Source organism: Aythya ferina (assembly GCF_964211825.1).
Source record: "Aythya ferina genome assembly, chromosome: 9".
In the NCBI taxonomy this organism is placed as follows: domain Eukaryota; kingdom Metazoa; phylum Chordata; class Aves; order Anseriformes; family Anatidae; genus Aythya; species Aythya ferina.
The window spans coordinates 12,460,686-12,472,887 of NC_140305.1; the positions used below are offsets into that span (position 1 = coordinate 12,460,686).

Consider the following 12,202-nt stretch of genomic DNA (forward strand, 5'->3'; position numbering starts at 1 on the left):
TTTGTTCCCAGGGCTGTCAGAGCAAGGCTGGTGGGACGTGGGCTGTGTCATTTACACCCTGCCCTGTCCTGTTCTCTGCTGGTGCTGTGTGGTGAAGAGCGACCTTTTGCAGAGTCTGGCCTGGGGTAAGGCATCGGGGTTTGTTCCTGCCCCTAGCTTTATGGTCTTGGGTCAACTGCACCCTTCTGCATGACTGTTATTCTAGGAGAAAATGTGTGTTCACCTGTGTGCAACCTGCAGCCTGTCTGGCTAATGCAGTCCTTCACCTCCACGTAATCGGTCTCTGAGAGCACAAATGGCAGAAGGACAGTGGCTTCAGCTGGTGGCATCCTGGTTTTGCTGCTGCAGTAGGCTCTGCTGGTTCTGGGTAAGTTTTGTGAACAGGGAGATGTAGCAGGCCTGTGTGCAGACAACTCATGTTTGTCTGGGCCATGGCGTTAGCACCCTTCTGCAAGAAGCCTCAGGCGTGTTCTTCAGTCTGCCAGGCAATGTGCTTGGGATCACAACCGTTTCCTCACGGATGCCCACAAAACGTCGTCATGCGAGATGATATCTGTCAGCTGCTCTCACCTGGGTGAGAAATGTGAATTATTGTGTACTCTGCCTGCCTTGTAACACATCAAGGTCTTGTTTCACTAGTGATGTGAATGGTAGAAACCATAAATATACTTCATGGGGGGGAGAGGGAGGAATTGCACCATCTATTATCCAACTTGAGCAAAGTGACATGAACAAGGATATTATTTTAGAAAGTTTATCTCTTTTGTATCTATGGTGACAAGATCCTTATCGGAGCAAGACAGACTCACAGGCTTTCTGCTCCTTGTTATCTCAGTGTAGGATGACAGTATAAGTATCATGGCTAGAAATGTTATCTATCCTTTATTATTTCACTTGTGAGGGGCTAACAAGAGTGTTATCAGGGTGTTTACAATCAAAACACGTGCAGCTCAAGTGATAAAAGGGAGAACAGACATCTGATCTCCAAGGATATGAAGACAATACAGCCTTGAGCAGGAGGAGATGGATCTTATTATTGAAAATGGTTTGGCAGGCTGGGAATGGACAAACAAGCCCAGGCGACTGCTCACATCATAAGTTTGAGAGACAGGGTGGGGAGAGAAGCACACATACGCGCGCACATACTCTTGCAGAAAATGAAAAGGCGATCGTATCAACAGCACTCTCAGCTGAAAGAGAAATATTTTCCAATAATTTTGTTATGATTTTTTTCTGTACTCTCCTCTCACTTGGAGCGGTAATGTGGCAAGCTGTCAGGACCAGCAAGTGCAGTGGAGTTGCTTCAAGTGAGTCAGAATCTGAGAAAGCTTACCCAGGCTCGGAGGGTGGAGAACAGACAGCTGCCAAGATTACTTGTCAGGGGTTTCATTCAGATTAGCATGGCGCTGACCCGAGTTTCTGCAAGGTAAGGAATTAATTTAGGGGTGCACAGACACAGGGTTAGTGGTGACCGTAAACATTATCCTAGATCTCCTCAGGGTCAGAGAGGCTAAATCCCTAACGGACAGAAGTCTGACCCTGGGATGCTTCTATTACGGATCACTGAAAGGAGTTCAAAGATGTCCTAGAGAGCAGATTCTCATTAGTCTACAGTGCGAGCAAACCAGGTGCAAGATGGTGTCAAATTCTGATTTTCTTACTTGACATGAATTACCCTCAGCTGCTAAGGATGGGGCTGGGCAGTGCAGCACTCCATCCAAATCCAGGCCTTGATCCTGGAGGTGGCTGTGTGCTCAGGTCGAGTTCACTGGCTGTTTTTTGCTTCTGTTGGAGAGGTTATGGCAGGGATGATTCCTGTCTTTGTTCCCCTTTTGGTATTAAAATTTTCTTAAGCCAAGCAGAGGGCTTTTGTCCTGCAAAATTAATGTTTTTCCATCATCTTTTCTCACTTATCTGTCCCATGGCACACAAGGGCACAGAAGCTTATGCCCTGGGAAATAGCAGGATCTGTAGGCAGGAGAGGACCCAAGCTGAGGGCACAAACACCAGTGCCAGGTTTCTCCCTCTCCCGTTGGGAAGGAGGTGGGGAGGGTGGCGTGCGTCTTAGTGGGATGTAGATGGCATCAGGCATTGGGAGGGACAAAGGTGGGGCAATTTGTGGGCTGCTAGCGACAGCCCCATCTCTGAACATCTCAGTTTGACTGTATGGCTGGCTGAAAATGGAAAGTAGGTAGCTTTTTTGGATAATGGGTACGGAATGAGCATGAACATCTTACAAGCAGCATTATTCTGCATTAGCCTGTCTGCTTAACTCCATATTCATCTTGATTTAGGTATCAGATAAAGCGAGCTGCTTGCGACCTGTCTAAATGACTCTCACATCACTCTCTAATGGCTGTCAACTCCAGGTAACCCTCCTTCACCCGTGGGTACTGGCAGCAACACCTCTGCCTTGTTTATGAGAAATAATCTCTGGTTGTAATACACGTAGTGTTTTTATTTGAACCCCTAGCTTTGGAGGGCCAGTGGGGCCATTTTGTATGGTAATGTATGACCCATCACTTCTCTCCTGCCCTTCATCTCTCACACCTTTAATTGCACTTGTGTTTCTGAAGCATATGGAATTCATTATTCAACAAACAGCGTCCTTTGCAATATCAGCCTTAATTAACTGTTCCCCTCTGCATTTTCATGCTCTTATCCTCTCCAAATCTACACACTGAGACAGGCTGATGGCCCCCCACATGCATCAGTGCCAGCCACTGAGCCATGACCAGATAAGAAGAAATGGAATTCCTTATCTCTTTTTTCTTTTTAAAATACATATACACACAAACACGCAAACCTGGAAAAGGTCAAGGTTGCTGGGAAGGGAGAAGGCCCTTCAAGACAACAAAACCCCCTTCTCTTTTAAGTCTCCATAGCAACTTGATGGAGCATCATGGGATGTCAGGATGAGAGAGGCCTATTCTTTCCGTGCAACACTCTTTCCACTTCATTAGACTCTTTATCAAGTATCTCTGCACTGGGCTGAGTATATTTTTTTGTGTCAGGGAGCAGTGCAGATGACTCAAAAGCATGCTGACCTTTTCAGTGGGACCTGGGAGTTCCTTGTGGGAGTCGCATCCTCTCCCCTCGCCTTCCTCCCCCACAGCCCCCTTGTCTCCAGTTCACATGACCCCGGTCTGCATGGCCTTCTAATCAAAACCCTGTGGCTGGTGAGGTATGAAGGGTTTCTTTATAAAGAGAAAGGAACTAAAAAGCAAAAAGAAGAGTATGAGAATGTCCTTCACTGGCACTGGAGGTGTCAAGACCCTAGCTGTCAGAGCTGTGCGTCTATGGGGAAGATTAATGACTCTGCTCAGAGAAAATCCAAATAAAATGGAAGAGAATAAATACCAAGCAACTGTGTGGAGGATGAAGGGAAGGGTGAGGAAGGAGTGAGGGAGTGTGATGGGGCAGAGGTATTTCTCAGTCTCGGAAGTGTTTTAACTCCCCAGGGAGGAACAAGTTAGCATAGGAATAGCATAGGAAAGCTCTTTGGATTTAGTCCTGTGGTCTTGAAGGGATGTTTCCGTCTGTGGGTATTGATCATTGAGTGTGCTTACAGAGTGCTGGTTGTGGTAAGGCGCAAACACTGAATATTGTTATCTTAGCTTCCCTGGAAAAAGTACCCACTGTAGAGAAGCCTTTTGTTTTAAGCTTCTCACCACACTAGCCTGTTTCATCCTCAAGGTACCTTGAATTGCTTTGCAAATCAATGCACTGGTTGGTCCTTGGAAGCAAAGTGCTGGTTTTATGCCAGGCAGTAGCACAAAGTGCAGCCCAGGGAGCTGCAGGTCTGGCTCTGCAGGGGTTATCAAGTGATCAGGACCTTGCTATGGGTGATGGGATTGTATTAGCTTGCACCGCAGATGCAGTAGGACCTTGGAACCAGCCTTTTTGGGCTTACCAAGACACCACAACTACATTTAGTTTTTAAGATGATTCTTTGGATTTTTACTTCTTCCAGGGAGCCATTGCGTGACAGTTTGCAGCTTAATTTGAACAGACTTCACACTACGAGAACCCAGCTGAGCTTCTTACCACAACAGCTCACGGTGTGAAACTCCGTATGGTTGGAACCATATGAATTGGGCAAGGAGAGGGGCTTGTTAGTATGGATGACTGACAAGGCCAAAGTCATTTAAGCAAGTGTTTGTAAAGAGCCTTGAACCTGGGCATGCTTACACCGTGTGCTCCTGAGCTAGATGATTTACATGGGTGTTTTTAGGGGGAAAAACCGTAAAATAAAATGCTCTGCACTTACAGAAGGAGTCAGGGTTATGAATATCCCAGTCCAACTGCTTCAGTCCTCAAAGGAGTAATTTTGAAGTGGGAAATCCCATTAATTCATAATAGGACTCTTAAGTAGTTCCCTCTGATGAATTTGTGGCACTCTGCAAGTCCCATAATTCCCAATATACAGATGAGGAAACTGAGGTTAAGTGACTTAGCCAAGGTCACGTAGGAAATCAATAACCACTCCAGCCCGGGTAGGCAGCACCTCTCACTGACTTCACGCGACTTCGACTCCCGTGAGCGAGCTGTCAGCGCTGACCAAGTGGGAATACCATCCCCACTGTCCTCCTGGTCCCAGTGAAGGAAACATGGGATGAACACTGTGTGATGTTACTAACCAGGTGCACCCCTGTTCTGGCACAGCCGGGCTGTGGGAGCACGGTTACGGTGTTTATTTGAGCTTTACAGCTCTAATGAATGTCCCCAGGCCTCAGAGGAGGCCTAGCCATGCAGAGCAGGGTGGTCGGTGGTCTCCAACCCCAACCAGAGCAACGCTGCTTAACCGTCCCTGACAGATGGATGTTGTCTTGCTCGCAGGATCCTCAAATATGGAGACTCTGCAGTCTCCTGGTCCCCTGCTGTCCCAGTTTATCCCAGTGCCCTCTGCCATCTGTCTTAGCACCGTTGCTTTCCCATGGCACGGCAGGCAGGAGCCTGAATCCCATACGCTCCATCTGTGTAAGGTGCTCTGGTTGTGCTTCACAGTGTGTTTCTTGTCATCTGCGGTTTGCATCTGAAAATGCAGCAAGAGCATCTCTCCTGCAGGTGATGCGATCCTGGGGCAAGATTGTCTTCTGGCAGGTTAGGGCCTCATGCGGGACCTGCCTGCAATGGTGAGTGTCTCTGCTGGCATCTGTGGGAGGCCTGTCAGCTGGTGCTCCGTCCTTCCTGCTCACCAAGTCTCTTTGCTCCTGTTTCACCTTCCTCTGCTTGCCGCTTTTGTCTTGGGCTCGTTGTGGGGATTGTTCTGATTTAGGGGTGTTTCAGGAGTGGGGGGATATGTGTGTTTGATCTAACTTCCTTCCCATGTGTGGCTGGTCCTGCAGAAAGGGGCTGTTTGTCCCAGAGAAGGCAGGCAGGCTGGCTGTAATCCTGTGATCCTTAGCTTGCTCATCGCAGCAACACCGACGATCACCTACGTGTTGTCTTTATCTCTTGCCCTCTTACCAGCACTGCTAGCTGGAGTCACATGGGAGCAAGAGGTGCTAGTCTGGATGCAGACTTCTAGCATGGCTCAAGTCTCCAGAAGGAGTCCTTCTCTGTCCAGCAGTGGCTTGCTGCCCTGCTCTTTTCTTCTGCAGCTTTTCTTTAGTTAATTCATAGCTATTTGAATTGCTGATTCTGCTCTTGCTGTTACTGTAGCCCAGTGCTAATGATCTGGCTCTATTTCCTTCCCAGGTAAATGATACAAAAGCACAGCAAGCAACCTGGAGCCCGCTGTCTGAACAAGCATGTGTTGGGATTAACCTGTTGCCAAACAGCTTCACTGTATTTTTTGTAGTGCTTCCTGCAGCCGCACCTGACAGTTCTCCAGAAGGCCGACGAGAAGCAGTTAATGCTAAGGTGTTGTTCTTGATGCCAGGCTCCTTCCTACTTTGCTCTAAGGTCTCTCGAGGATGGTGTGCACTTCATATTTGCCTCTTTTCTGATCAGCATTTCGACACTCATTTGTCACTTTCCAGACCTCCGACATACTCTCTCCTCTGTAACTTAACCTGCAGAAAAGCAGAAACTCTCAGGAAGGGTGCAGGTGGACTTGGGGGTCTCTGGATGAAGGCTGAAATGCTCATCTGGGCAGGAAGGTGGGTGGGAGCCCCTGCAGAAGAAAGCTTGGCCTCATGTAGCTCCTGGAGGCTGTCCAAGCCTGGCATTGAAGCTGGCTAGCTTGCTTGATACTTTTCTTGTCTTTGGGCAGTTTTCTGAACTTCTGTCAGGGCTGGGATCACAGCAGCCCCTGCTGATGCTGGGAGAATGCTAGGGGAGAGACGCAGCCTTGAGGACATTCCCCCATTCTGCAGCACATGGCAAAGTAGTGGTATTTCAGATTCAGTGGGTGGCAAAGGAAATATTTTGGACTGCAGACTGTAGCTTTAAAAAAAAAAAAAAACACTCTGCATTTGTTTGCGGTTTCCTTCCTGAAGCCTTTACTGACTCTGAATATATATATATATATATACACACACACACACACACACACACACATTGCATCCTTTTTTACATGCAGGTTTTAAGGCAAGACGGACTTATTCCATCGATTATTATGACTGCAGGTATTAGCTGCTTTTTTTGAATGAGGGATAGCTTAGGTCCCCATTCTCTGCCACTGGTTTGATTTCACCTTCATTCTTATTATGGCATTTCTGAGAAAGCTTCTTGTTTTATATAGCAGCTCTGTTGTCTTAATGCAGCTGTAATGTGTGTTTGTCCAGGCATTGCCTTTGGGGGACAGCAGGACTAGGAAGATGTTTTATTAGATCATTCACAAGTCCTAATAATCTCTGAGTCTCTGTAATATCTCTGGATGTCAGCTGTGCGGCTTTCACTGTGTGGTATGGGGTTGTAACCTGGAGATGGGAAATCGCTTGTGTATGATCCTGTATCAGTTTCATCTTGGTTTTAGCTCTCCCCTCCTGGCTGTTTCCAGCAATCAAAGAGGAGTTAGTCCTTGTATGCCAGATCTTAAACCGTATGTTGGCAGTTCACACATAGAGCGGCGTAGCAGCATCAGAGAGGATCCTAATCGCTTGGAGCCTGGCTTGTGCAACTTGCTGGTGACACAGAAGATCTTCCCCTGCAGACTGGATCCTGGACAGCATTCCCATCCCTGCACCTCCAACTGCCAGTGTCTAGGCTATGGTAAGGCTGCGGCTTCCCTGGTGCTGAAGTGTGTGTCTTGTGTGTGCTCTGCTTCCAGAGCTAGACTTTGCCAAATTCTATTGCTTCTGCCATAAGAATTAGTATTTCCACAGCCAGTTGTATTTGGATGGGAGCTCTCTGACCAGTGGTGAATTTGCTCACTCGCATACAAATCCATTATTTGCTAGGCTCCATTGCCTTGCAGCTTATCCAGTGTGGGGGAGTTCTCTAGACCAGAAATGTCTATTGCACTAATGATGATTTTCTTTTTATTTTTTTTTTCTTAATGTAGTGCATCCCCTCTATATATTGCTCTCATAAAGTATTGCTATATTGCTCTCCTCTCACTGAGTTCTGGTTGTAGTGTGCTTGAGAGCCATCCCTCTCCTTCAAATACCATTTGATGTTTTCTCTTGCAGAGATGTTGGGGGGACTGTGGAGGTCATTCTTGCTTTGTTTCTGGTTGCTTGTGTGTCTGTCATATATTCATTTGCTACAGCTTTTGCATCACAGCTTTGTGGATTAAATTGTGTTTTAGGCTAATGTAGTAGTTCTGCACTGACTGTGCTTGGAGTTTCAGTCTCCGTAGTCTCCCTTAGTATTCAGTTATGACTTGTATTGTCTTTGTGGTATTGTGACTGGTAGAGTCATTTTAATTTGTCTCTATTTTGTTGTCTTTGTGTCTCCTTCTTTGCGGAGCACTGTTGCTGTCCAGCATGGTCACTGATGTTTTACTTTTTTACCATCTTTTTGTCTGCTTGTTTGTGAGCTGCTGGTTTCATAAAACACAGCCTAGAAATGGATGCACACCATAGCCATTGGCTATTCCAGTCTGTGTTTGTGGCTGTTTGGTGTGTTGTGTGGAGAGAAGGGCTAAATAGTCAGCGGGAGGCAGAGGAAGTCTTGTTAAAACTGCTTCAAAGCACTGTGAAAGGGGGAGAGGCTGGTCAAGGCCGGAGTCTCGAGAAACGAGTAGGAACAGGAGAGTGGCCCTGCATGTGATGGCTTCTGCTCCTGCCCTTCTTGAGTGTAACATCCATGAATGCAGACACTTCTCGTGGCTGCCTTTGCTCAGGGATGTGACTTTGCTTTAGCACAAGAAGCTTGCTTGCTTTCCTTGAGCTGCTGCCTAAGGCAGCTGTGTCTGCTGCAGCCATGTGCAGCTTAGACTTCAGCTGGACGTGCATCTTGGTGGCAGTTTTGGGGTCTTCCCTTTGTGGGTTTTACATATTTTTTGTCTATTATATGTGAAACAGATCAATATCTCTTTTGATTTTTTATTTTTTTTCCTGTGGTGGGTTCATTATGCTGTTTTGCAACAAAAAGGCACATTTAGCATTATGTCTACAAGGGCTGAGATGATACTTTTTGCATTTAAGGTTTGTGTGGGCCAAAATGGCTTTGTAGAGCCTATCCAAGATTTTATTTTATTTTTTCCTCAGCTTGCTGCTGACACAATCAGAAGCTCTTGCAGCATAAAGCAGCCTTTCCCTGCTGCACCTTAGCAGTGTGCGTGCTGTTGCTTTTTCTCCTATATCCAGCCCCTCTTGTAATTGCCTCGTTTTCCCATAGTGAGCTAAAGAGCACCCTATTGCTGAAAACAACTCCTTTCAAGGCAACCTGCTTAGGAACAGGGTTTGGGGCTAGTGGTTTCCTCTCTTTGTTTGGGTTTTCTGTCTTGCCACATTCGTATCTTTCGGCTTTCAAGTACCTGCAGGAGCCAACTTGCTTCCGACTCCAAGTTCAGTCTCCAAACATAAAAGAAGAGAAAGTCAGGACAGAAAGACATTTAGTCTTTCTTCCTTCCTCCACACCTGCTGTTCTCACTCGTCAAGCACTTCCTAAGGGTAGAGTTCTCCAAGTTCCTAGTCATTACCCTTTATATAAGCATAATATAGTACTGTAACACTCCCTGTGGGGAAGCTATCTATTGTAGCAATCTGTAAAACAAAAGCTGGATTGATCCTTCTCCCATTGCTCCCCCAAAAAGCTGCATGCTGTTCCTCAAATGGAAAGTCTGAAAGCCTTCATCAGAGGGTAGTTCATTTTTACACGACATTTTTACACTCAAGCAAAACTGAAAGCAAGGCATAATTTGAAACAGCTAAGCTAGCCGTTAGAGCAGAACCACGCAAATAAAATGCCTAGGATGATGTAGTTGAATATGTTGCAGTTAGAAAAATGACAGTGTACAAGGAACAAGAACAACTAGGCAGATGAATGTGAATTAGTAAGGAGCAGACTTCCAAAGCAGACAAATCAAATTGAGTATGTAGAGCATTATATTCAAAGGAATCAGGTAAGAAGTACGCTAGATTGTACCTTAATCAACAAAACAGGTGCCTCTGCATCCAGAGAGTGATAGAGTTGTGGGTGGGACCTGTGGGACCTGGCTCCCCTTGTCTTTGCCATAAGGCTTCGTGACCTTGCTCAGATCATCATACCTCCTGCTGCATTAGCTTCTGGGCCTGCAAATTAGGGCACACACCTGACACAGAAGATGCTTTTTAAGATCTGAAAATGAACCTTGCTCTGAAAGAGCTACCTGATACTTCTTTTTGAATGGACCATCTTAGCACTTGTCATCTTCTGGGACATTGCTGATTCTTTTGCTCCTTTTTTTTTTTTTTTTCCAGAAGACAAACACATGTATGAGATGTGAAGGGTTGTTTTCACTGATGTTGAAGTTTAAAAAATTGTCATGATTATACCCAAAAAACATATCCAACAAACCCAAGAAATACTCTTTGCAGTTGTGAGAAAACGTGTGGTTTTGGACCTGCACAGGAAAATCTAAGCTGGAGGAATTTGTGTATTCACAGAATCACAGAATTTCTAGGTTGGAAGAGACCTCAAGATCATCGAGTCCAACCTCTGACCTAACGCTAACAGTCCCCACTAAACCATATCCCTAAGCTCTACATCTAAACATCTTTTGAAGTATTGTTGAAGTCAAATCCATATTTTTCTTGAACAACCTTTCAGGTCACTCTGTAACTTGTAACTTAAGGTCACACTTCTTGAGATGATTATGAAATGCCCCAGATGCTCAGTGTGATAGTCTAGACAAGGCTGCTGAGAGAGAGATGCAGAAAGTGGTTCCTCTGACTGGTACAGACATGAAAAGCCCTTGAAATGGACAGCTTGCAGGCAGAGCTTCCCTTTGATGCTTACACTTCTCCATTCTTGTAAAGAAAAGACTGATCCCAGTTGAGTCCTACCTAAGGACCAACTTGTGGTCACAGGTGAACTACCCTCTTCAAATCCTGTTGGGTTAATTTCCCCAGTCCCACATCTGAGGTTGAAATTTCACTAGTTCTGACAGAGAGAGATCCCTTACACTATAATATCTGAGCAATTTTTGCTCAGATGCTTCAGCAAATGTATTATAGACCAGTCTTGGCTGTGTGTATTATCTGAATTGTAAAGAAAAGTTCTCCAGCAGTAGCTGAAATGTACAACCTCTTGATGGGAATGTAAGCCAACACATCCTTTACAAAAGGCAAAATTGATCCAATAGTTCCTGTAAGAATCATATTATGATTCTTATGTTATTGGTATAAAATTGAAGGAAATGCATTATCTGTTTTTCCAGGTTTGGATACAAAAACACGAGCAACAACTGACCTGAGCATGGAAATCATAAAGTATGTCCTTTTAATCAATTGTGTCATGTTTGTTATTGTTTAAAAGTAAGCACGTGGGTGGTTACTGTGATTTAGCTGGGATATAGTAACTCGTTATCTAGGTGAAACGTGTTGGAGCTTGACTGAATTCAAGATTAACTACTATAACCAAATACAACATATGCTGCATGCTGTTTCTTACACCATCGCCAATAAGGTGTGAATTTGGGTACTTTTTAATCATTAGGAAAAAACAAACAAAGCTAAACTTGTAAAGAAATATAATTAATTCATCTTCTCATTGATGTAATTAAAATAGAGAACACCAGTATTAAAAGCTTCCTCGGGGCCTCCCCAGGGCTTCCCTCCCTTGCTCACAGGCTGTGGTTAAGGTCAGGCTCCTGCTCTGGGCTGTGTCTGAGCCATGCTGTGGCCACCTGCCTGCCTGGCTGGGTGCCCCCGGCAGTAAGCAGGGAGCACTGCGAACCAGATCAGAAATTGAGTGAGGTCTGCAATGGCCATTTCTGCACAGGCTAAAAGGAGCCGGGGCATTCTGACTTGCCCACAGAATTTAGCTTTCAGCTGCTGTTCTGGTCCAGTTCCTCCAGAGATAAATATTTGAGCTGGGTGTGGGTGGATTGAGTTTCATCCTAACAAGTAACTTGCTAACTGTTTTTATATATATATATATATATATATATATATTTTTTTTTTTTTTTTTCCCCTGTTACATTGAGACTTCACTAAGCCTTCACTTTGCTTTGTTTATCTCCATCAGATAGACGTGGATGAGGTGAGTGGGCTGAGAGGTAGCGGGGAAACACAGGGAGAGCCTGAGGTGGTGATTCACAGACTCAGAGCAAAAGTGCTCGAGGTATAGCTACATGGGGAGGAACAGCTTTAGTGTTCATCAAAAGAGATGAAAGCCTCTGAATCTAAAGGGGTGAGATACCAGTGGAAAACCAGGGTGCTCAGCATCTTAGCAGAGGTACTGCTTGATGCTGCAGGTTGTTGCATTAAGTAGAGAGTGGGAAAAATCTCAGAGCTTGGGTGTAGAATGGAGGTAGTGCTGCAGCTAGGGCTTTGGTTGTGATTTTCCAGCTGCATGGTTAGGAGATGCTCTTACTTTGTTGGTCTTTATGGCGAATCTCATGTTTGGTGCTTGGTGAATGCTGTAAATGCTTTGTGTCTTCCAGACATCCTTATTTTTGAATGTATTTTAAATCTGTGTGGAACTGTAGAGTCCTGGTTGTCCTCGATATGCTTGCAGGGTGAAAAACCACCTCACCCTCTACTGCAGTCACTTGGGTTGCCTTTCTTTCACTGGCTTGACTCTTGGGTTTTCCATAGTGCTGGAGGATTTTTCTTCTCCTTTTCTTTTTTTTAATAAATACTATGATTTTTATCAAAGGCTTTAT

The 12,202-nt window shown here is 45.3% G+C and overlaps 1 protein-coding gene across 1 annotated transcript in view; it reads left to right on the plus strand.

Moving 5' to 3' along the window:
• The window catches only part of LOC311441297 (uncharacterized protein), a 42,514-nt gene that overhangs the window by 8,796 nt on the left and 21,516 nt on the right, over positions 1–12,202 (plus strand). Inside the window, exons 3-5 of the mRNA XM_084529243.1 lie at positions 5,068–5,135; positions 7,001–7,158; positions 10,754–10,805. Of these exons, the coding sequence (XP_084385369.1) occupies positions 5,068–5,135; positions 7,001–7,158; positions 10,754–10,805 (278 nt within the window). The remainder of the gene's footprint in view (positions 1–5,067; positions 5,136–7,000; positions 7,159–10,753; positions 10,806–12,202) is intronic.